Source organism: Narcine bancroftii, chromosome 5 (assembly GCF_036971445.1).
Source record: "Narcine bancroftii isolate sNarBan1 chromosome 5, sNarBan1.hap1, whole genome shotgun sequence".
In the NCBI taxonomy this organism is placed as follows: Eukaryota; Metazoa; Chordata; class Chondrichthyes; order Torpediniformes; family Narcinidae; genus Narcine; species Narcine bancroftii.
In genome coordinates, this window is record NC_091473.1 from 108,612,921 (window position 1) to 108,639,404 (window position 26,484).

The 26,484-nt window shown below is 44.8% G+C and overlaps 2 protein-coding genes across 3 annotated transcripts in view; both read right to left on the minus strand.

The window, feature by feature from the left end:
* Positions 1-6,829, minus strand: part of echdc2 (enoyl CoA hydratase domain containing 2) — a 34,849-nt gene extending 28,020 nt beyond the window's left edge. Inside the window, exon 1 of one of the 2 annotated variants that reach the window (XM_069938703.1) lies at positions 6,225-6,829. In XM_069938703.1, coding sequence (XP_069794804.1) covers positions 6,225-6,450 — 226 coding nt within the window. In that variant the 5' untranslated portion in view covers positions 6,451-6,829. The remainder of the gene's footprint in view (positions 1-6,224) is intronic. The other variant, XM_069938704.1, reaches the window with a different exon arrangement.
* Positions 6,830-16,883: 10,054 nt separating this feature from the next.
* tmem53 (transmembrane protein 53) lies at positions 16,884-26,421 on the minus strand. Its single transcript, XM_069938709.1, has 3 exons — positions 26,258-26,421; positions 21,224-21,315; positions 16,884-18,636 (listed from the first exon to the last, which is right to left on the minus strand). The coding sequence occupies exons 1-3, from the start codon at positions 26,310-26,312 to the stop codon at positions 17,929-17,931; spliced, it is 855 nt and encodes a 284-aa protein (XP_069794810.1). The 5' UTR covers positions 26,313-26,421; the 3' UTR covers positions 16,884-17,928.
* Between the last annotated feature and the right edge of the window lie 63 nt (positions 26,422-26,484).

Sequence of the window (26,484 nt, forward strand, 5' to 3'; positions counted from 1 at the left end):
GGAGAGATTGGATAGGCTCAGCCTGTATTCCTTAGAGCAAAGGAGGAATGGGTGGGGGGAGAAATCTCATCGAGGTATACAAAATTATGAGGGGTATGGATAAAGTGAATGCTTACTGTCTGTCTTTCTTTTTTCTCCCTCCCCCCCCCACCCCCAAAGAGTGACAATTCTAGAACTAGAGGGCATAGGTTTAAAGGTGATAGGGGAAAGATTTAGGAGAGACTGAGGAAGCATTTTTCACTCTGGAATGAGCTGCCAGAGAAAACTGTAGAGGTGGTCATTATAATAACATTCAAAATACATTTGGACAGATTTAGAAGGATATGGATCAAATGCAGGCACAAACTCATTGGGCTGAAAGGCCTGTTCTATGCTGCATGACACAATTACCAATGATGAGGACTGCAGATGTACGAGAACCCTACTCAGTTTCCCCTCCCAGTCACACACCACCCTGACTTGGAAATATCAGTTCCTTCAACATTCTGGTTCTTAAAATAACTCCAACATCTTGGGAGCATCTTCACCAGAATAAGTGCAGCAATTCAAGGTGGCAGCTCTCCTCCACCTGCTTGAGCAACTTGATATGAGCAATACATGTTGGTCTTGCCTTAATTTAAAAAAAATCTTATTAATCCCTAATTCCCCAAAATTAATGACTTGGGTTCTACAGCTGTCCAGGTGGAGACTTTCAAAGATTCAAAATCCTCAGAAGAAATTCCTCCTCAACTCAGTGGTGCCTCCCATTATTGTCAGAATGAAATAATGGCAATGGTGGGACAGGTATTGGACAGGGCCACAAGTTCCCTGCTGTGTGACAGAAGAGAGAGATCAAAAAAAATCTACACATGCCAAATTGTATTCTGTACCATGGATATTTTGTATGAAGTTATGAAATTATATTAAATACCTGGAAGGAAGTATGATAAAGAACTCACCAGTAACTTGTTCCAGACATCTTATTAAATTCCAAAGAGCAACCCTCCATAGCTATCAGAAAAAATAATCAAAACTTACAAGTTTCCCCCAAAAAGGTGACCGGTTCACAATAAAATTTTAGACAGCAAATAATTTCCACTCTCCTAAACCAAGAAAATTCTCAAAACCATTGTTCTCTGCAAAAATAACTTAATCTGGGGATCCCTCAAATTGGTTTGCATGTACACAATAAGTTTAAAATCAATTTAAAATGGTCTGCCCCACTCTAGACTCAAATACATTTCCAGGACTGGTGCAAGTAAGGTCAAAAACCTTTATTGCTTTGCAAAGCTTGAGTGCTCCTTTGCAGCAAGAGACACCAGAAAGCAGCATGCTGCCCCAAGTGAGTCTCTTTTCTTCTCCCAAGTACAGCAGTATTTGTACACGTAGAATACGTGGCAATTTGTTTTTCCAGTTCACAAGAATTCCATCATTATTAACCCAACACAATTGATTTAGGTTTAGAGGATTATCAGATTTCCTTTATCTATTTAGCTTTAGTCGTGGCTAAGAAATGTATAGCACTTACTTGGAAAGATAAAAATATACTAACTTTAGATAAGTGGTATTTGGAGATGAAATTTTGTTTGACTATGGAAAGGATATCTTTTTCGATTCAGGATAGGATGTCTTTTTATAAGTTAAAGTGGACTCCGTTTGCTAATTATATGCATTTAAGTTTGATTTAAATATATGTTTAAGCGTGATATTTTAGTATTGATAAAATTTTTTTTGTTGTTAGAATTTTTTTTAGGTTAAGTTTTATCTCTTTTTTTGTAAGTGGGTATTTTTTTTTCCATATATAATATTGTTAATTTTATTAACTCTTCACTCTTTATTTTGGGAGGGGAGGGCTGGACTAATTTTAAGTTAGATTACTAATATTGTGTTACAATTAACAGGGGGGGTGGTTTATTTTGTGTAGTTTTCTGATGTAATATTGTAATCATACCATTTTAATTTTTCTTTAAATGTAATTCTCTATTGTATTCATGTTATAAAATTTTTAATAAAGTCTTCAAAAAAAAAATTATTAACCCAACACAAAATACTTTGTCCTTCAAACTGACATGACCTCAGAGCATCTACTGATCACCTTGTATCTTGTTATTCTACATTCCAAAAGTTCTTAGTCATGTGATTACAATGTTAATCCTTTGAGTGTCATCATTACATTTCAACACTGGGAAAAGAATTTTACAGTTCATCATGCCTGTAACAGCTCCTGAAAAGGTCTCTGAAATTGTAGTTAGCTGGACAGAATGATTTGACCAACATTCTTGAGCCCAGGCTTGACCTTGTACGAATGACACCACCATCTGGGTTCCTGATAACCCTGGCCTGATATCAGATGGGCCTAGAGAATGCAGATCTAGCACCGGGATCTGGTCTCAATTAACAAATATTAATAACTTGTGTGTGTGAAGGGCTGCAAAATTAAATAAAAAAGATAGTTGTGAGGAGGACAGAGAATCTGTCGGGATACAGATGGGATAAATGAGCAAAAGATTTGGCAGTTGGAGTACAAGAGAAAAGGCAAGGCTATCCATCTTGGTAGCAAAGCTAGAAAGGCTCAAGCAGAGACTAGAGAATATCAAGAAATTTGAATGTGTTCCTGCATGAAACACAAAGATAACATGTAGGTCCAGAAAATAATTAGGAAAGCAAATGAAATGAGAGTTATTTACTGCAAAGGGTTGGAGTATAAAAGCAGGTGGTATTCTTAAAAGCGAACTAAAGACTTGAGACTAAACAGGCCTGGAACACTGAAAAGGTTTTGGCTTCCTTATTTAAGGAGGAGATCAAGTCTATTGTCATCTATTGTACAAGTACAACCTGACAAAACAAGTTTCTCCAGTCCTCAGTGTAAAAACATGCACACATCCAGACGTTACACACATATAAATAATACATTTACAGGACAAGTGTTACATCTATAAAAATAAATAAATAATAAGGGGGGGGGTGGTTTTGGTGCAAATGAGAGTCTTGGATGGTTAGTGTGAACAGGTCCTTTGGTCGTTCGGCATTCTCACTATCTGTGGGAAGAAGCTGTTCCTCAGCCTGGTGCTGGTGGCTCTGATACTCCTGGATCTCTTCCTGACAGAAGCAGCTGAAAAATGCTGCTTGCAGGGTGGATGGGGTTCTTAATGATTCTGTGTGCCCTCTTCAGGCATTGATCCTGGTAGATTATGTCAATTTGGGAGGGACAGGGGTTGGGGAGAGGGAGACTCCAGTGATCCTCTGCCACTCTTATGGTCCCGTGGATTGACCTCTGATCCATTTCTCTGCAGCAACCATACCACATTGTGATACAGGTGACATAATGGTGGCCGGTAGCTTTTCCCACTTCAGTCTTCTCAGGAAGTGCAGTCGCTGTTGTGCCTTCCTGACAAGTGAGATGATGTTGAGTGTCCACAATAGGTCACTAGTTACGTGAACTCCAAGGAACTTGGTGCTCTCCACTATAGAGATGTTGGTGTGGTGGTCGTTCCTGGTCCTCCTAAAGTCCATGATCATTTCCTTTGTCTCGTCTTGTTGAGACTCTGGTTATTACTCTTGCACCATTGTGTCATCTGCAAACTTAATGACATTTGGAGCTGGCAATGCAGTTGTGGATCAGTAGTGTAAACAGGAGTGGGCTGAGCACAGTCCTGAGGTGCACCAGTGCTCAGCGTGACAGTGCTCTATATTCTGCTACCAACCCAGATCAGAGATACACTTGCGTTGAAAGCAGTTCAGTAAAGGTTCACAAGATATTTCCAGGATAAAATAGTTGCCTTCAGAGGAAAAGCCAGGTCTATACTCATGGAAGTTTATAAGAATAAGAAAATTAATTCTTAGAGCTATGGAGAGTAGATGCTAGGGAAATGTTTTAACTCATGGAGAATTTGGAAACAGGATTAAGTTTCAGAATAAAGGGTTATTAATTTAAGACATGGAGAGGAGGAATTTCTTCTTTCAGGGGGCTGTGAATCATACATTGGTACTCCACATTCCAGGTATATAATCACTGTAAAAATACTTGCCTCATATCTCCTTTAAACTCCACCCCCCCCTCCACTTTACCTTGAAACAATGCCATTTAGTATTTGAACTAGAAATTTTATGACCACACAAACCACCACCCCCCCCACCTCTGATGCTCCAGAGAAAACAATCCAAGTTTATTCAACTTTTCCTTGTAACTCACACTCCAATCCTGGAAACATGCTGGTGATCTGCTTGTGTACCCTTTCAAAGTTTATACATTGCTCCTAGAGTTAGGCAACAAGAATTGCACAAATATGGCCTAGCTAAAGTAATATAGCTGCAACATGCCTTCCTTACTTTTGTACTCATTACCCTAACCAATGAAGGCAAGCATGCCATGTTTTCTTTACCACCTTATCCACTCATGTTGCTATTTTCAGGGAGCTACAGGTGCATCTTGACATCCCTTTGTACATCATTGTTCTATAAATTTTTCCATCTACTATACACATTTGACTCCTTAAAAAGACATCACCTTAGACTTCTCCATCTGCTATCACTCTGCCCAAATGTCTATATTCTGTTGTATCCTTTGACGGCCTTCCTTACTTTCCACAACTCCAATTTTTGTCATTTGCAAACTTAATCACATACACAAAACAAATAGCAGAGGTTCCAGTACTAATCCTTGCTGAATATCACTGGTTACAAACCTCTAATCAGAAAAGAAAGACACTCCTCTACCACATTGGAGTTTGTACATTCTCCCCATGTCTGCGTGAGTTTTCCCGGGGGGGGGGGGGGGCTCAGATTTCCTCCCACCCTTCAAAACGTACTGGGGGTTGTGGGTCAATCAGGTGGACCAAAAGGGCCCGATACTGTGCTGAATGCCTCATTAGGATGACAGCTGAATAGGGTTTTGCCATCTTTATGGAGAAACTTACAGCGATTTGTGCATCTGAAACCGTGAGCCAGCAATCACAGAATCGACAGGAAAGATGGGCTTGGGTGGGATCCGGATTATTAAGGGACCATTCTCTTTGCACCTCCACTTGCCTTCTCCAGGAGTGGAAGGGCAAGGAAGTGGCCTTCTGCATCCAAGAGCTTTTCCAGTACAGAAAACGCTGCCCTCGCTCAGGTTATAGATTTTTGATCGAGACTATTAAAAAGGTCATCATTTTAATACTTTTAAAGCGAAAACAGCTAAATCTTAATGTTTTGAAAATCCCAACAAGAGGTGGCGACCCATTCAAATGAAGACAGTTTACACCAGGGGTGTCAAACTCAAATTCATGGAAGGCCAAAATTAAAAACTCGGACCAAGTCAAGTGCCGAACTAAATATTTATTGAAAATTTTCAACAACATCTGCATGTTTTCTCTTCTTTCAACATATGTAATGTTAAACTTTAGGATATAACTTTAGGAGGATAATGTTACAGGTCAGGAGTAGGTAGCTCAAGTTCACCCTTTGCTTGACCTGAGGGAAACCTATTTGGTCCCTGTGGAGATGTAGTCAGCATTCACAGGCTGTGTCCATTTTGGCCTGCATCAGGACTCAGCATTTCCTGCTCACTCCTCAGGCTCTAGGCCTCTATTCACCCTCGACCCACCATCCCTCTACCTGACCAGTCCTTTACCCAACCTCTACTCACCCCTCACTCCACTCGCTCTGCCTCTACCCACCCTATACACGCCCCTCTACTGCCTCTCCCCTCAACCTGTTCCTCCCTCTACTCGTCTCTCACCCTCTAATCACCCCTCCCCTACTCGCCCTGCCCCTCCCCTTTTACCTCTTCCCTATCCACCCCTCCTTCTACTCATCCCTCCCTCTAACTGCCCCTCGCACCACCATAACTTCCCCTGCCCATTACTCCTCACCTACACCCTCTGCCCACCCCTGCTTACCCACCCACTCAGGCCCAGCGCGCTGCCGATCAGCCTTTGCGGACAGCCACCATCTCTCTCTTCACGTGCAGGGCCGAACCAGCCGTCCCTGGGGTCCAAAGTGTGGCAAATCCGGGAAGACATTCCGAGGAGGCATGAGGAGCAAGAACTTCAATGCATTCCTCAGTCTTGCAAGGAACCTTGCGAACGGAGAAGCTCTCCACCCACTCCCCCATCAGCCCTCCTGCCCACCTCTTGCTTCCCACGGAGTTTCTCCGGCTCTTCGACAAGCCCAGCGTCCGGGGGCTGCCCTGTTCCACAACAAAACTCACTCCCCGCTCTGTGGCGAGAGAAAGGAGAGTCGAGACCTGTTCGCCGCCTCCTTACCCGAGTTGTTTCCTTCTAAATGCTGCGATCGGATTTCAGAAGCCGGGCGGGTCTCGGAGTACTGCCTCGTCCGAGCACCCAGAGCCGCTGCTGCTGCTGCTGTTCCCGCGCCGGACGCTCGGAGCTGGCGGGCATTGGTGGCAGCAGCCAGGGAAGGCATCGCTCTGCTCCGCGGGCCCGCAGCTGCCAGAGAACCCGCTCGAACCAACGTCCTCAGCACCCACATCGCTCCCCTCTGCCGCGTCCCGTCCAGGCCCGCCGCAATTAACCGGGCAGGTTGTTGATGCTCTTCGGGGGGGGGGGGGGGGGTTTCGTCAGCGGAAACCCCGCCTCTGCCAGGACGTGAGACGGGGCTCTTCACGTGACCGCTCCCCCTTTCACCGCATCCCCTCGCCCCGCCAAATCCAACATCCGTCTTCTGAAAGGCTCCCCAGGAGAGAGACTCGAGTAAAATCTCGGCAGGTTTAAATAAATGCCGCAAATGCCCTTTCCACCTGGTTGCTAACACCCATCTAAGTCAAGAACAGTGAGGAGTTCTGTCACGTGCGCAGCTATTGCATTACTTGTGGCGGGCGGACCACCCCGGAGGGGTGGCCGGCCTCAGAAGCCCGCGCTGGGGGACCGCGTGACGCCTGAGTGACGTCCCGGCCCCCCCAGCGCGGTTCTCAGCCAGATCCGGGCTCGGAATAGAAGTCCAGTCTGCAGCCAGCAATAAACTAGTTTTCTGCTCAATGTGTCTGGTTGTGTGTTCTTTCAGTAGCAGTGTAGCTGCCACTACAATGGGTGACCCCAACTGGTTCAAATGTCTTTGAACCCAAGATGAGAGAACCTGGGCTCAAGCTGTCAAGCTACCTGACTTCTGGGTTCAGCACCCGCCCGCTGAAGACAAATACGGGACCATCAAGCAAATGCTCACCGGATCCCTCGGATGCTGCTCGGATACTGCACCTCAACGCCTTGGGGGACAGGTCACTGGTGGAGCTGACGGATGAGATGTTCACGCTCGTGGGTGATCACACCCACTGCCCACTCTTTGAGCAAATTTTCCTCGACCATCTGCCCAATGACATCCGGCTGTTGCTGGTCCAAGAGAGCTTTACCGACCCGAGAAAGGTTGCTCAGAAGGCCCAAGTGCTATGGCTCAAGCGATTCCCAGAGGGCTCGGCAGTTCAGCAGGTCACGAAGCACGGGCATAAGCACGCCAAGCCTGCCCCTAGTGCTTCAGTAGAACACTTGGCCCCTGCAGGGGCCACCAAGAGCATAACCAGGGGCACGGCATCCGCTATGGGCCTCTGATACCACCAGTGCTGGGGAGTCGAGGCTTGGAAGTATCGTAAGCCCTGCTTGTTCCAGGGAAATGAGCAGGCCGGCTGCTGTTAATGGCTGCAGCGGCTGGCCAAGGACACAGCCTCCACTACCTGCGGGACTCAGTCAGCAGCCGGCACTTCCTAGTTGACACTAGGGCCCAGATCAGTGTCATCCTGGCCACAGCCTTCAAGTCCAGGAACTGACCTCAAGGACTTCCCCTCCGTGCGGCCAACACAACAGAGATCCGGATGTATGGGAACAAGACTTTCAGATCAGCCGGCAAAAGTTCTCGTGGAGGTTTACCATTTCGTCCCTTCCAACCGCCATCCTGGGTGCTGACTTCCTCCTTGCCCACGGCCTCCTGGTGGACATTCAAGGTAGATGTCTAGTAGATGCCTGGACTTTCCAGGCCATTTGCCTTGATGCCCCTCGCACAGAACAGCCGCAGATGGCCACGATCAGCACGCCCAGAGATGAATTCCAGCGAATCCTGGACAAGTTTCTGGCCCTCCTCAGGCCACAGTTCTCTACTGCCTCACTCTGCCACAGGGTGTTCCACCACATCCCCACCCAGAGTTCACCGGTTCATACCAAGGTACGCTGCCTCCTGCCTGACAAGCTCCAGGTGGCGAAGGAAGAGTTTTTGCATCTGCTGGAGTTGGGGATCATTCAGTACTCCGACACCCTGTGGACCTCGCCATTCCACCTGGTCCTGAAAGCCTCCGGCGGCTGGCACCCCTGCGGAGACTATTGACAGCTCAACGAGTGACAGTTCCTGACCGTTACCTCATCCCTCACATCCAGGATTTTACGGCTAACCTGCATGGTGTGAGGGTTTTCTCCAAGGTTGACCTGGTGCGTGGGTATCACCAAATCCCGGTGCACCCTGAGGACGTACCTAAGATGGCCATCATCACTCCTTTCAGCTTGTTCAAATTCCTTCGCATGCTGTTCGGGCTAAAGAACGCTGCTCAGACCTTCCAGCGCCTCGTAGACTCAGTGGGCAGGGACCTGAATTTCATCTTCTTTTACTTGGATGACATCCTTGTTGCCAGCAGGGATCGGGCGCAACACAAGGCCTACCTGCGTGCCCTCTTCCGACTGGCCGACTTTGGCCTCACCATCATCCCAGCCAAGGGCCAATTCAGGAAAGAGTCCATGCATTTCCTGGGCCATTCCATCACGGCTGAAGGAGCCACGCCCACTGCTGTGAAGGTCACCGCAATCAAGGAGTTCCCACGCCTGGACAACTTCAAGGGGCTGCAGGAGTCAACTTCAATAACCAATTCATCCCAGGAGCCACGCGGATCATGCAGCCACTATTCACCTTCATAGCCAAGCACAAAATGCTCACCTGGACCCCAGAGGCCTGCAGTGTATTCGAGGCCACCAAGGATGCCCTTGCAAAGGCTACCATGTTTACCCACCCACACACCGACCTGCATATGGTGCTCTCTGTCGATGCCTCTGCCACAACTGTCGGTGCCGTTCTGGAGCAGCAGGTGAATGGACAATGGAAGCTGCTGGCATTCTTAAGCCGGCTTCTCAGCCCACCAGAGTGCAAGTATAGCACTTTCGACTGTGAGTTACTGGGCATGTACCTGGTGGTGTGGCATTTCCGCTATTGGAGAGGAAGACTTTTACCATCTTCACTGACCATAAACCCTTCACTCAGGTGCTCGCGATAGCAAAGGATCCCTGGTCACCCTGCCAGCAGCGTCACCTCTTCATGTTGGAATTTACCACTGACATTTGGCACAAGGCGAGGAAGGACAATGTTGCCAATGCACTCTCACGACTGGCTATCTGCGCGCTGACACTCGGCCTCTACTTCGACCAGGTTGCCTGGGACCAGAAGTCTGACAAGGAGAGACGAGCCTTCAGGACTGCCATCACGAGCCTGTGGTTCAGAGATCTCCCAACTCCTAGCGGTGAAGGCACCATCTTGTGTGATGTCTCCATGGGCACCTCGCGGCCAGTGGTTCCCCAGCAGTGGTGCAGGCAAGTCTTCCATCACATCCATGCCTTTTGCACCCATCCATCAGGTTCATGGTCCATCTAGCATGGGCTGCGGAAGCAGATCACGGGCTGGGCCAGAACATGCACCCATTGCCAGGCGTCCAAGGTGCACAGGCACACAAGGGCACCCGTGCAAGAGTTCGAGTATGTCCGGGAACGGTTCAGCCACATTCATATGGACATAGTTGGGCCCCTTACCAGTTTCCCGGGGAAACCGTTACCTTTTCATGGTGGTAGACTGTACCACTTTTTTGGCTCGAGGTGATCCTGATGCCGGACAGTTCCATGGACTCCTGCTCCTGAGCACTGTTGCACGGTTGGGTCACTCGGTTCAGCGTTCTGAATCACCTCACCAGCAATCGGCGTGCCCAGTTCACCTCTGCACTCTGTGCACAGCTTGCCAACGGGTTGGGGATAGAGCTACACTGCATCACAACCCATCAGCCGCAGACCAGTGGGCTGGTCGAGCATTTGCACTGCCACCTTAAATCAGCACTTTTCGCCTGACTCACTGGTCCCAACTGGGTGGACGAACTGCCTTGGGTGCTCCTGGGCATCCACTCCATGCCCAAGGAGGATCTGCAGGCGTCATCAGCTGAGCTGGTCTACGGCGCACTGCTGGCACTGCCCGGTGAGTTCATCAACGTGTCTCACAACCCCCAGGGGTCACTTCAGGAGCTACTTCCCCACCTCCGGACCCACATTGACTCCTTCACACCCCCACTGCCACCCAGACATGGCACACAGCCATCTCACGTTCCCAGCGAGCTGCACTCCACAGAGTACATTTTTATTCGGCGGGGCCCGCCTGTGGCACCTCTGCAGAGACCTTACAGGGTTGTCCAGTGTTCAGGGTCTATGTTCACGTTGGACATCGGTGGCAGGCGGGAGCTGTTTACTGTGGACAGGCTGAAGCCAGCTCACCTCGACCCCACCGAACCCGTGATTGTGGCCCAGCTAAAAAGAACATTGGTGCTGGTTCTGGGGTGGGGGGGTTGCTTTGTGGCAGCATGCCACTAGGCAGGTGAACTGGCCTTACTTGTAATCCACGCAGCGAGGCAGCCAGCCAAAATGGTGCCGTCAGGGGTTTCCCCTTCTCAGCACCAGGCTCAGAAGCCCGCGCTGCAGGACCAAGTGATGTCGGCGCCCCCACCCCCCAGTGTGGTTCTCAGCCAGGTCCGGGCTGGGAGTACAATTTAGTGCTGGCAGCCAGCAATAAACCAGTTTTGTGCTCACTGTGCTAAACCCATCTGGTTGTGTATTCTTTCAGTAGCAGTGTAGCTGCCGCTACATACTAATCAACCACAACCAAACAGAAAATCGTGATTAATTGGCTTTAATCACAAAGTGTTAGCACAGCTTGTATGTTGCTGGCCCAGTTCTAAGGCAGGTACTGAGGGAGGGTTTTGGGCATAACAGCTTTTATGGGGATATCTGGGAGGGAGGAGTCACAGGTTCAGGGGTCAGGCCAGCCTATACAGCACATATACACATAGTGGTAGCACCACATTCACCCCTCCTTTTTAAACAAAGTCCGGTGGGGTGGTATAGTTTAGTTTCCGTTGCAGTTCCAAACTCCCTTACAGGTTCAGTCTGTCAGGTGGTCTCGTCTCACTGCGACTGTCACAGGATGAGCCAATCAGTCAAGAGGTCTCCTGCATGCACCAAGTCCCGGATGGAGACGGTGTCCTGTCAACCATACTGATACTCCACGTAAGCGTATTGGAGGTTGGCGTGGAGGAAGTGGACCTGCTCGATCAGGTCAGTTTTGTGGTGTCTGATATAACTTCAAAGCAGCACGGACCCAGGGTTCATCAGCCAGGACAGTAGTGTGGTTCCGGCTGCTGATTTCCTGGGGAAGGAAAGAGCCTTTCCTGTGGTGTGGCATTTGTAGCAGTGTAGAGAAGGGATCTGGTAGCATGGACCACGTCAGGGAGGGCGTCTTACCACCAGGAGGTAATGGCTAAGAGGATGTAATGGAGGATTTAGACCAGCTTATGTAAGAAATGCAGTTGCATCAGAAGACATAATCTAAATCCCACCATGGGGCCCAGGGATGCATATGAATCAGTAGACATTATCCAACTTCCACCATGAGGCCAAGAGATGCAGTTGTCTTTAGTTGGTCGCAGACTGTCAGGAGACCTTGAAGATAATGAAATCATTTGTTCAAAGAGATAAGATTTGAAGTAAACAACTTTTGGGTAATATAAGCCATGGTCCCACTGCTGAAGTTTGAGACTCTCCAAGAGGTGGCAACATCTCTCAACAAGAAGAACTTCAAGATTCCAAACCGACGTTCCGGTCCGGGGAGGTGGAGAAGCTGCTACCGGCACCCAGACAACCTACTACAAGTATGCAGTCGTCGCCTCGCTTTGGCAGTTGGGACCAGTCCAGGCATTGATAAGTATAATTGGGAAGGGCTTGCATATTGTAGTGTGAATTCAGCTTTAGATTTAGTAATAAAGACTTGTATAAACTGAACTGCTCTCAGTGTGTGTGTCTATTTTCTTTCGGTAGCTTGAACACTGTGACCAATCTAAAACAAACAAAGTGAGAGGTATAAGTTTACCCAAGACAGAGGACCACCCTCCAAGCAGTGGCGTTTTCGCTCTCTACCTGCCCATTCCCCCAGGGGTTATAGTCCATGATCCTGCTGGCGGCTATGCCCTAAGTGCAGCTCCTTCCTCATAAAAGAGGACCCCTGGTCACTATGGATATAACAGGGGTACCTGAACAGAGGGAAACTGCTGTGTAGTGCCTTTATGACTGTGGCTGTGGTCATATCCAAGCAGGGGATGGCAAAGGGGAAGCGGGAGTATTCATCTATAACATTAAGGAAGCATATATTCCCAGTATGACCAGCGCACAGAGGTGTGGCATGATCAGGAGTTTAAAGTTCCTGTACTCTGTGCCCCGCACAGTCAGCGTCCTGGTGCAGCAGCCACTGACCTTGGTCGAGTAGAAATGGGAGGCCAAGGAGATCTTACATTGCATCAGAGTTACAATGATGGAGTATTGCTGTACAATACCCGAATGGATGAAGCTCTCGATGCCTCCTGTGCCAAATAAACAGTTCATGGGATGGCCGTTTACCTCAATGCTCATCATGGCTTTGGACAGTTGGTGTGGGCTTTCTTGATTAAGGATGATGGAGGCAAGCATCTGATCGCTGTCTGGGTCGCTACTGTGTTGGTTCGGGGGCGCTGTTCAAGATGGCTGCCTCCATGTCGCGCATGTGGTGCTGTCCCTTGCCACCGCCCTAGCTTGTCATCCCCATGGCCCCATCAATCTGTCTCCGGCCACCGGAAGTGACACCTGAGGTGGAGCCAGAAGTGGGGCGGTCCAAGACGGCTGTTGGCCACATGCAGAAGGTAGGGACCTACACACCTTTGCGTAGTGCCCTTTCTTCCTGCAAGTGGAGCATGTGGCACTTCGGCTGGGCAGCTCTCCAGGGGTGCTTTCCATGCCTGCATGCCTGCACTTCTGGTGCTTGATGGTGGCAGTAGTGATGTGGGACCCCATGTCCCCCACATGGCAGCCATGTTGCCTGAAGAGAATGCTTCAGCACTCTCTCCAGCGATTTAACCAAGGCCACTACTTCCTGCAGGCTCTGATCACCCTTTTCCAGGAGTCTCTGTCTGATGTAATCAGAGCTGAACCTAGCCACGCAAGTGTCCCATATTAGGCCTTAGAGGTGGGTAGCTGCAGACACTTCTAGGCAGTCACAGGCTCGCCCCAGCTGCCACAGTGCCCACATTTACTCGTCAATTGACTCACCAAGCACTCGTTTTCAGCTGCCCAGGAAGAATCATGCATGTATGATGTTCATTTGGGCCCAGTGCAGGAACACCATCGCTTCAGAATAAGTAGTATAGTCTCTTATTGCTTGGAAACCCTGCTGGCTGACCTTAGCAAAGAGCACTTCCCTCTTGTCTCCTTTGCTCTGCATGTCATTACACCTCACAAATGTATTGAGGCAGTGCACCCACTGGTCGAATTTAGTTGAGGCCTCCGGATCCTTAGGGTTGGTGTCTAATTTATCCGCACGTATTACCTTGTCCATGGCCTAAAATTAAGGTGATTAAATTGTGCTACCAATCAACCACAATCAGATGGAGAATCATGATTAATAGACTTTAATCACCTTAAAGTAGTGGTTCACACCTTTTTCTTTCCACTCACATACCACTTTAAGTATTCCCTATGCCACAGGTGCTCTGTGATTAGTAAGGGATTGCTTAAAGTGGTATATGGGTGGAAATAAAAAGTTTGAAAACCACTGTTTTAATCATACCTAATTAACTTGTTATGTGCACAGTTTCATAACTCCAAAGGAAATGGGCCAATGACAATTTTTTTTCAAACAAAATATTTCAGTAACAACTGGGTCTAGAGCAGAGATTCTCAGCCTTCCCTTCTCACTCACGTACCACCTTAAGCAATGATGGCATAGGGAATCTTCACACTAGTATGTGAGTGGAAAGAAAAAGGTTGAGGACCACTGCCTTAAAGTGTCAGCACAGCTTGTTTGTTGCTGGCCCAGTTCCATTGCAGGTACTGAGGGAGGGGTTTGGGCGTAACAGCCTTTATGGGGAGGGAGGAGTCAGGTTCAGGGGAGGGCTAGCCCATACAGTACATACATACACACACACACACACACACACCCACATACTGGTAGACCCACAGCTGCACAGTGAAAAAAAGGCATTTTATGCGTTACCCGAGCAAGTTAACTTGCACAGTAAGTAGTGCAATAATAAACAAATATACAAAATTAACAAAGCAGTGTAGGGAGGAGTGTTACACTAAGTCAAATAATGCTACAAAACATAGCACACAGTAAAGAGAACAGTACAGTAATTAAAACAGTACATTACTGAATCCTGAGAGCTGCACCTTGCCCAACAGGAAAATGCAGTGTTGTTTGTGAAACTCACAATGGGCATGATGAAGCAGTGCATATTACCATAGACTGATCAGAGTGGGGGTAGGATTGAGAAATGAAGTGATATCAAATGGAAGCTGGTTGTTCTCTAGCCACTGGACTCATAATATCCTCAATAACATCCTCAAAGAACTTGGGTAAATTAGCCAAACAGGACCTGCTCTTCCCGAAACTATGCTGCATCTGCTTGATGGAACAATGTTTACCTAGCCATCTTGCTGCTTCTTTCTCAATGATAACTTCAAGCATTTTCCTGACTAGGTATTAAACTAACTAGCCTATGCCATTTGCCGAATCCTTCTCTTTAAAAAAAAGCAGCATGACCAGTGGCACAGCCAGGTTTGATGTTGGGGGAGCGAGAGCATGTAAAAAAGGCGTCATGACCACTGCAGTGAATGCATGCACACTTGCAACTGTCACCCAAAATTGCCACGCCTTCCTCCTTGCCCCAACCCCTCCCTGCCCTCCTCTCCTCTCTCCCCCTCTTCTCCCCTCCCCTCCTCTAGACAGTCCTCTTCCCACTCCTCTGCCCTTCTTTGAAAGAAACAATGAATGATTTTACAACCCTCCCACTAATTCGAGCTAGTGAACCACCATTGATATTTCAGTAGAGTGCGTGAGCTGAACTGATGGAGGAATCATGGTAGACGATCTGTGCAGAGGAAGTTCCCACTGAAGAAAATGTGTGTTCATTACATGATCACGGAATGCCATGGCTTCATCTTACATTGAATGATCTATCATACAGGGCAAAGCAGTCTTTCTGCAGAAGTGTTTGGGATGATTCCTTGAGTCTTGAGGTCTAATGGTATCCAGATAACAAACATCCTCTGCCAATTACCGCACATACACACTGGACTTCAGGCTGAGGGGACACACAAAGGAAAGTTCGGAGTCGGGTGTTACTGAAATATTTTGCTTGAGAAAAATTGTCATTGGCCCATTTCCTTTAGAGTTATGAAACCGTGCATATAACAAGTCAATTAGGTATGACTAAAACAGTGGTTTTAAAACTTTTTCTTTCCACCCACATACCACCTTAAGCAATCCCTTACTAATCACAGAGCACCTATGGCATAAGGATACTTAAAGTGGTATGTGAGTGGTTGCGTTCTCGCACCAACCCTCTTTTCAATCTTCTTCAGCATGATGCTGAAACAAGCCATGAAAGACCTCAACAATGAAGACGCTGTTTACATCCGGTACAGCACGGATGGCAGTCTTTTCAATCTGAGGCGCCTGCAAGCTCACACCAAGACACAAGAGCAACTTGTCTGTGAACCACTCTTTGCAGACAATGCTGCTTTAGTTGCCCATTCAGAGCCAGCTCTTCAGCGCTTGACGTCCTGTTTTGCGGAAACTGCCAAAATGTTTGGCCTGGAAGTCAGCCTGAAGAAAACTGAGGTCCTCCATCAGCCAGCTCCCCACCATGACTACCAGCCCCCCCACATCTCCATCGGGCACACAAAACTCAAAACGGTCAACCAGTTTACCTATCTCGGCTGTACCATTTCATCGGATGCAAGGATCGACAACGAGATAGACAACAGACTCGCCAAGGCAAATAGCGCCTTTGGAAGACTACACAAAAGAGTCTGGAAAAACAACCAACTGAAAAACCTCACAAAGATAAGCGTATACAGAGCCGTTGTCATACCCACACTCCTGTTCGGCTCCGAATCATGGGTCCTCTACCGGCATCAACTACGGCTCCTAGAACGCTTCCATCAGCGTTCTCTCCGCTCCATCCTCAACATTCATTGGAGCGACTTCATCACCAACATCGAAGTACTCGAGATGGCAGAGGCCGACAGCATCGAATCCACGCTGCTGAAGATTCAACTGCGTTGGGTAGGTCACGTCTCCAGAATGGAGGACCATCGCCTTCCCAAGATCATGTTATATGGCGAGCTCAAACCGTGCATCTTGGCGCCTCTTCCTTTGAAGAAGACCGCAGAGCCCACCTCACTGACAAAAGAGGAAAAACCCAACACCCAACCAACCAATTTTCCCTTGCTACCGTGTCTGCCTGACCCGCATCGGACTTGTCAGCCACAAACGAGCCTGCAGCTGACGTGGACATTACCTCTCCATAAATCTTCGTCCGCGAAGCCAAGCCAACAAAAAAGAAGAAGAAAATGTGAGTGGAAAGAAAAGGGTTGAGAACCACTGCGGTAGACTTTTAAAACATTTGTATAATGTCACATTTTCTATTTTATTACATGGCAATAAACAAATTTTTAATTTTGAATGATATCTTTTCTATTTTGAAATTTATTTATAATTGGATAATCCTGAAAATTCCACCTGAGCATCTGGGCAGAAAGACAAACCAACACATTCTCAATCATGAATAACAGTAACTGCTGGACTTGCTATGCTCATAAGCAAAGTAGTTAATTTATTTTAAAAAGAAAATCCCTCCAATGTATGAACGATTCAGAATATTGCACCATCATTTTACAGTGTATTAAATTTTATATGTAGATCATCTCATATACTTCCAACAGAGGGTGCTGAATCTCTGGAATTCTCTTGCCCGACAGGACATTGAAGCTGAATCATTAGAAGATTTTAAAGTGGAGATGAATAAAATATAATGGATTGATGACTGAAGGGGTAAGGAGAAATGGCAGACAAGTGGATGGCAGGCCAGCATAGATTAGCTAAAATCATATTAAATAGTAGACCAGACTTGTAGGGCCTAATGGCCTCCTCATGCTCTCATCTCTGTGTTACGTGGAAACAGAAATAACCCACATTTATCATTCATTGTTAAAACATTAACTACATCATTTGACTTTTCTGACACACCGTGGATCAGCACGGTTAATGTAGTGGTTAGCACGATACATTTACAGTGCCAGTGACCTGGATTCGAACCTGGCACAGTTTGTACGTTCTCATGTCCTGTGTGGGTTTTCCCCAAGTTCTTCGGTTTCCTTCCACCCTCCAAAACGTATGGGGTTGTAGGTTAATTAGGTGTAATTGGGAAGCATGGCTTTGACCATGTTGGAAATAAATAAAATTTTAAATTAAATATCTTGTACTCTTTTTCCTAATATCCAGGTGCTAAAAGTCCTTGCAGTTTGGGTACAGACATATCCAAGAGCCATTGATGCTGAAAAGAGGTTCTGCTGTACACCTCATGATGCCACCCCATTCTTGAAGCAGCTAACAAAATGGGCCCTGAGAGCCTCTAAAATCTCAATAAAAGTGAATCAAACTATGTATCGGCAAATTATCTAAACCATAACTGAGTTTACTCTTGTCCTCAACTAAAATTAACCTAAGAAGAAATATTGTTAAAATCAAAAGTGGGACAATGACCTACTTCATAACTTTTCTCCCTCCATTTTACCCACCCTCTTCACTCCTTCTAGCCCAGGGCATTAAGGCCAATTGCAATGACGTGTCTGCAGTATTGAATTAGGACTTGTTCATTGCATCATATTCTTTGTCATTGAAGGATTTAGTCAAATGTGTCTGAATGCATTCCTTGAAGAAACTGATGCACTTGTTGGAATATTTCTCTGGGAATTCTCTAAAATGGTTAACATGCTGTGAAGTTATAAAATCTATTGACTCCACATCAATATTTAATAGTTCTCTTGTTTTGATCATTCCCTCTACATCCCTGTAAAGAATTATTTTATCTGCTTTTGAATATAAGAAAAGCTGAGGCCATCTTGAAGGGTCCACTTTCAAAGCATCATAATGTGATAGGGAGATAAATTGCAATACTGGATAGAACAAAACCTGAAAGAATGCAATGAAGATGAAAGCAGGAATCACAAAACACTTCATAAAAATGTTGATGGAAGAACCTAAAACTGCATTCAGAGCACGGACACCACCTTGCAAGTTCCGATTACCAGGTGAACTATCAAAAATAGTCCCGACAACGTTTAACTTTGCAAAATAAATTTCACTTTGGCTGAACAGGAGCTCAATAATGTGGCGATATAGCATACTGCCAGCATTGCTGAAAACATGGAACAAGATCAGATGCTCTTCTACACCAATGTCAAGCAGGAGATCCAAGAGTTTTCTTGCAGAGTAACGAAGATTTTTATTGAAGAATCCAGTGAAAAATATCTGGCGCCAAGGTGAAGTATATCTGAGGACTACATAGCCCTGCAACGAGAAATAAATATCTTTCAATATAGTATGTACTAAACATTCATTACAACTTCCAGGTTAATGTATTCTTTAAGAAAGAGAAAGCTACCATGGTCACCAGCAGAATCACAGATGGCAATGAGGAAGCATACAGGAGTGAGATAGATCAGCTGGTTGAGTGTCACAACAACATTCTTGCCCTCAACATTACCAAAACTAGGGAACTGATTGTGGACTTCAGAAGGGAGAAATCAGGTGAACACAAATCAGTCCTCATTAAGGGGTCAGTCATGGAAATGGTTAAGAACTTCAAATTTCTGGATGTCAACATCTCTGAAAATCTATCATGGGTCCTCCATGTGGATACAATCACAAAGAAGGTTTGTCAGTGACTATACTTCATGAGGAGTTTGAGGAAATATGATATGTCACCAAAGACTCTTGCAAATGTCTACGTGTACCAGGGAGAGCATTCCGACTGGTTGTATCACTGGTATGCAGGAAAAGATTGCAGAGAGTTGTGAACTTGGCCAGCACCAGTTTTCACTCCATTGAGGACATCTATAAGAGGCCGTGTCTCAAGAAAGCAGCCTCTATCCTCAAGGACCCTCACCATCCAAACTATTCCCTCTTCACACTGCTACCATCAGGAAGGAGGTACAGGAGCTGAAGACAAGCACTCAATGGTACAAAAACAGCTTCTTCCCCTTTTTGAATGGACAACAAACCACAAACAAATCACTTTCCCTTTTTCCACTAATTTATTTATTTTTAAAAATGTATTTACAGGAATATTGGCACCTGTAATGCTGTCACAAAACAACAAATTTCAATAAATTATGATTCTGATTTTGATTCAATGTACCCTCCAAAATAACTAAATATTTTCAGTTTTAAAGAAACAAAGAGGAAATCAAATTTAGTTTAAAATTCCGTTAGGTGCAACCTCTCAGATGCAGATCCAGGGAATAGTGGAGGGTGGAGGTTGCACATGGTAAATAGATTTTTTAAATTTGTGCAATATAATCAACTTTTTACAGGAACACGTTGAATGGCTCACATTGTCCGTGCGAACCATGATGCCAATTTAAGCTGAACATCTGGATGTGCATGGTCTATTGCCTTTTTTTCATTGTCAGTCTACATGTCTCTTGAATGTTGCTATCACATCAATTTTCCCTAGCAGTGTTTCAGGCACCTTACACTCTGTAATTTAAAAAGTTGATTGTAAATCTCATTCAAACTTTTCCCTCCAACCTAAATCTATGGCTAATAGTATTTGACATTTCCATCCTTGAGAAAAAACTCTAACCATTGAATCTATCTACGCTGCTCATAATTTTATATACTTTGATCAAGTCGTCCATCAACCTGACACACCAGAAAACAATTCAAGTTTGTCCATCCTATCCTTGTAGCAAATATTCTCTAATCCAAGCAACATCCTGGTGAATTTCTTCTGCATTGTCTCCAAAGCCTCCACAAACTTTCTGTAATGTGGCAACCTGCATTGTATACAGTACTCCAAAAACAGAGAATTTCTTTGGCCAGAGGGTAGTAAATCGGTGGAATTTTTGGCCGCAGGTGATGGTGGAGGCCAAGTCATTGAGTGTATTTAAGTAGAGATTGATAAATTCTTATTTAGCCAGGGCATTAAATGTTATGGGGAGAAGGCCGGTCTATCTACCAGAGTTGCCACTTTGAGAAAGCTAGACTTCCTCAGTTGCAAGATCCCTCCATACAACCTCCTCTTACATTTGTTCTTCCAAAGTTCAATACTAAATATTTATCCAGATTAAACCATCTGCCATTTCTATGCTCATATTTTCAAATGGTTTACAATCTGCTGTATCCTTTAACTACCTTCCACACTATCCATAACCCCTCCATTAATTAAGTTGCCTACAAACTTAATCAGACCACCTACTTTTTTGTTTAAATTATATATTATATATCACAAATGGAGCTTCTGCTGATTATTCTTGCAGAACACCACTGAGAGTAATACCCCTTTATACTCTGTTTTCTAGAGCTCAGCCAGTTTGAATTCAATCTACCAAATCGCCATGGATTCCATATTACAACCTTCTGGATCAGCCTACCATGAAGGACCTTATTAAAGGTTTTACCAAAGTTTATGCACACAACATTCCCTGTCCTATCCACAATCAGTTTTGTCATCTCCTCAAAAAACTTAATCAAGTTAGTAAGACATGACATCACCCACATAGAGATAAAATATGATTATGAGGCAAATCATGATGGGTTTGAACACTGCTTTCCACCAAATCAAACACAAAGCAAGCCATTGAAGTTTGTGTGGTATTTCCCCACCCCCCCCCCCTCCCAAAGCTAACTGAGTGGAACTCTCCCAATAACTCCAATTCTACCTTGACTTTGATATTTCTCTATATTTTCTCTTGAAGCATATTATGGGATCTGCCTCAATTACTTATAATGGAGAATATTTAATGCAACTATAATTTTAAAAAAATATACTCACATACAATTTGAAAAGCTTAAACAGCATCGTAACTACAAATAAATCTTGAACAACCTTGAAATCTATTCATATCAAAAAACCATATTCCACAACACTAACCTGATTTTTGTAGATATAGCTGTATTTTGCTAAATGTTTATCTTTGCAGCCAGCCCAACCCAAAAGAATGATCACGGGGTCTTCTTTAAGATCTAAAACACAGAGTTATATTTGTAATGTTCCATATTATGTACATTTTTATTCAGATTCCAATTAAAAAAGGTCTATTTTTGTTAAAAATGGGTTAATACGAAACAGGCAGGCATCTATCTATTCAAAGGCAGTGAGTTGGTTACAATATTCTTGCTTTTCAAGGATGCAGATTGATTTCAGATCATGTAAAGGTTCCATTATTGTTACATAATGGAATGTAACATACACGAAATTCTTCAACTACGTAAATAAGACAGAGAGTCGCCACTTTGTCCAACACCCCTCACAGAAATGAGGCCCCAGCGAGGAACAGAACTCGTAACCCCTGAGGTATCAGAGCCTCTGGAAAAATGATATTGGAATGAAAGTTTGTTGAGCTGAATGCAGTGTTATGGTCCCAGAGGACCCCAAAATCCAGCAGCAATAAAAATTCACTAAGGCAAATGGTTACTTAAACAAAAGTTATTTTTAATTTTCTTTAAACATAAAAACAGGATCAAACTTTAACTTATTACTATTAATTTAACTTAACCTAACTTAATCCCCTTCTATTTCTAAGCACACGTGTATGTAATGTATATATGTTCAGAAAAGTTCTTTGATTCACAGTCCAACTTCGCTTCTCACTCCTCCAAGTTCACTGGTATCAGGCAATTCTTACACTGTGCACAGAATTTAACATTTATGAATTTTCATCTGGCTCTGGTGCATAAAGGTAATTGGTTACCGCTCAGGAAGGTTCTTGTTGGTTTCAGAGAGAGATTCGTTGCTCGTTGGACACACACAAACTGATTTATTTCCATCAGTCACTTCAGTGTCTTGCCGAAGAAACTTGCCCCATCAGGGTTTTCCAAATGATAACTTCTTCCAGGTCACCAGAGAGTTCCTCTTGCTTCCCTTATTTCAGGTGAAACACTCTAGCTAGCTATGTCCTCTTGTAAGGAACATAAGGATTTTCAACAGGCTGAACTCAGAACTCACAACCCATCTTCCAAATGGGGTTTTCAACCAAGCTGCCAGCTTGTCATGCTACAGCTTCCAAAAGCCACTGCAGAACTCCAACTGAATTCTCTCTCTCTCTCTCTCTGCTTGCAAAACCACATGACCTTCTTAGAACAGCAAACTTCAACCAGACAGATTGCGGCACCAGAATCAGTTTTTTGAGCCTGGCCATCTGTTGCTTTCAAAACAATAATCCATTTACTCCACAGCATCAGTCAAATTAACAACTTGTGAAGTCTCCATAGGCATTCTTCAAAGTTTCTGTAAAGTCACAGCACATAGCTCTCCTTACACATAGCTCTTACATTTTAAATGAGATCTCTTTTGTGAGGTTTATGTTGGTTTGTGGTTACCTACACTAAACCCCCCCCCCCCACAATCTATCTCTCTTAAAAAACACATACGTATATATATAAAACATAAAATATAATATAACCCGTCACAGCAGATATTTCAAAGACTTACTTGTATACTGTGAAAGTAAAATTTGTGCAAAGCAATCCACAGATTGATTCAGAAAGGCAGAAATTAATGGAGGGATAAATTCTACAATGAGAATTTATGACAAAAATGTTCAAACTAAATTAAATGAAAAAAAATTCAACATAGCCACAAGTATCCCCCCCAAATAGCAAGTTAGGAGTAGAAAATCAAAATATATTGGATGTTGGGAATACAAATTTAATCCAGAAAATGCTGTAAATACTGCCTCCGCTTTATTTACATTTCAAGTCATAGATTTTTCGCAGAAAAATTGCAACACAAAGCAAGTCCAGAAGCAGTGAAGTTCACAGAGTCAGGGGTAAAGAAAAACATAGCATCTGAGATAGGGTGAAGTCAGGAGATACACTAGTAGGTAGTCAAGAAAAATCAGGGTTTCTTTTTGCTTTCACATTAATCCTAGCTTAATCATTAGTCTCTGGCACATGTCAGCAAGGCTGGTGAATGTCTGAACTCACCAGTTTGATCTGACAGATAGATAAAACATAAAACAATGCAACACAGTACAGAGCCTTTGCCCCACAATGTTGTGCTGACCTATATGAACTACTCTATGATCAATCTAACCCTACCCTTCCTCACAGCCCATAGCCCTGCATTTTTCTTACATCCAAGTGCCCAATAAAGTATCTTTTAAATGTCTCTATTGTCTCAACCTCCACAACCATCCCCAGCCACAATGCATTCCAGGCACCCATCACTCTCCATGTAAAAACCTTCCTGTGATATTGCCCCTAAAATTCCTCCAGTCACCTTAAACAGATGTCCTCTGATATTGGCTATTGCCGCCTTGGGAAAAAGGTGCTGGCTATCCACTCAATCTATGCCTCTCATAATCTAATAATAATCTTACCTGGTAAATCTCCTCTGCACCATCTCTAAAAATTCCAAAGCCTTCCTGTAACGAGGTGACTGGAACTAAATACATCCCATCCCTTTTCACTTCCTCATCCAATATATATATAAAAAAATGAGAAAGGGCAGGGGTCCCAGAACAGATTACTGTGGAACATGACGAGTCACTGACCTCCAAGCCAAATACGTTCCATCCACTACATTCTTCTGTCTTCTGTAGGTAAGCTGATTCTAAATCTCATCGTCAAGAAGATTCCATGCCTTATGAATTTCTGGCTGAGTCTAGTATGGGAACCTTGTCAAACACCTTACTCAAATCTATATACATCACATCCACCGTTCTACCTTCATCAATTTGTTTTGTCATTTCCTCGAAAACCTGCCCCTTACAAAGCCATGCTGACTATTCCTAATAAGACTATGCTTCTCTAAATGCTTGTAAATCCCATCCATAATAATCCTCTCCAATATTTTTCCCACCATTATCTCTAGTCTATAATTTCCAGGATTCTCTCTATTATCTTTCCTGAACAAGGGAACTACATTTACCATCCTCCAATCCTTTGACACCACTCCTGTTATTGTTGCAGTTTTCCAAAATTCTCCCCCTTATCTGCTCATTGGTTGGGAGGCTAATGGGGATGTGGTCGAAAGAATGCACCCAAATAAAGTGTTTGCTCCCTGCTAGTTTCTGTCCTCCACCAACACTGACGATCCTTTCATGATGTTCTTTTTACAGCTATGATACAATCCCTGACGAACAATGCCCCACCCACCTCCACATACTTTTTACCTGCTGTGTATCCCTTTTGAAACATCTAAACCCCAGAACATCAAGCAGCCAATCATGTCCTTGTGACAGTTAGTTCTCTGCAAATTAAAGCCACCAACAGGTTCCCCAATGTGACTTCTCAGGTTGAAATGTTGGGACCCAAGTTTACGATAAGGTGGCTTGTAAACCAGAACAGAAGCTATATAATTTTATCTCCAATAAGATTTTGCTGCATTAAATATATTATTTCTTAAGCAAAATGAATGCTTGAATCTTAGTGCAAGTTTGAGCCATTTAGCATTATGATTATTCTTCAGGCAGTTCAGTATCAGACTGAGAGACCACTTGAATGTGGCATGTCATACAAATTGTTTAAAATAACTATACACAGGCAGTGCAGGAAAATAGCCTTGAGGTAGGAGATCAGCCATGATATTCCAGTTGGGTGGATCTCCTTCTACCTTCAGGCAGACTGAGCCTAAAAAGAGAGGCTCCAGAGATCAGGACAGCCAGAAGGTGGTTGCAGGAGGCTGAAGTAGAGTTACAGGACTTCCTCGAGTCAGCGAATTGGGCAGCATTCAAGAAATTAGCTGATGATCTGAATGATTACACCAGGGCTTTTACAGACTTTATCAAAATAGTTGTGGATCAGTGTCTCCCCAACAAATTGTTCAGGGTTTTCCCCAACCAGAAGCCCTGGATGAACAATAAAATCTGGAATCTGCTGAGATCCAGATCACAGGCATTTAAATCCGGAGATCCAGAACATTATACATAGAGTAGGTACAACCTTCAAAAAACTATCGCCTGGGCAAAATGTGGATTCCAGATGAGAATGGAAACCATGAAGGATATCCAAAAGTGGTGGCAGGGCCTAAATGACATAAACTGCTACAAAAGCAAATCTGGTGTAATAGGAGACAGCAATGCTTCACTCCCAGATGAACAATACCTTCTATGCCCGATTTGACCACCAGAACGAGGAAGAACCACTGCACACCCCTCTATCCCCTGATGATCCTCTACTGTCAGTATCTGAGGCTTCCTTCAGGAGAGTGAATCTCAGGAAAGCATCTGGTCTAGAGGGAGTACCCGGCCGAGTACTGAAAACCTGTGCTGAACAAATGGCCAATGTATTCGTGGACATTTTCAACATCTCACTCCAAAGGGTGTGGTAGCAAGATTCGTACTAAAAACCCAAAAATGCTGGAGAAGCTCAGCTGGTCTTTTTCAGCATCGAAAAAAGCAAATATATAGATTGCCATCGTTTTGGGCCTGAGGCCTTCTTCAAGGAATAAGAGCTTCCTATTATTGTAGAAGAGCTCAGGCCTGAAACATCCACACTACATCTTTGCCTTTTTGGACACTGTAAAGACTGGCTGAGTTCCTCCAGCATTCTGTGTTTTTATTAACGGTCTGCAGACTTTCTTGTTTCACAAGTTCAAACCACCAGGTTCAGGAATAGTTGCTACTCCTCCACCATCAAACAACTAACTCAATCAGAGATTCATTTAATGGCTCTTCCTTTGCACAATATTATTTCTCTGTACTGCACAGCCACTTTGTTTACATCTCTCTCTTTTGTGTAGGTATCTTTTCTTGAGTACAGTTTTTGTTTTGCACTAGGTGAAGTAAAAATATGGCCTGGCCCGCTGTCATGTATGTTCTGTGAACTTTGAAATTTGGAGGGCCCAACCTCTGCTGTGTCTTGGTTCTCCCCTGCAACCACTCACCGCCAACTCTGCTTGGGTTTCCCTGCAGGTGGGCACAGGAGCAGATGAGCTCGCGAATCGGATCGCAGCGCGAATTACCTGAATCGGAGGGATCAGGGAAGACGATGGTGTACTCCAGCTCCGTGTCGCTCATAGTTGAACAGAAGGCCCGCAATGTCACCTTTCAAGAGCCGGCAACTCGAAGCCCGCAACTTCCTTAGCAACGATCGGGCGCCACCCCAGTCCCGCCTCCTTCCACAGCCCATTGGTTCAGTCGAACTCGGCCCTCTCTTGTCCTCCCCCAATTGGCTAATAGGAATGCCTCT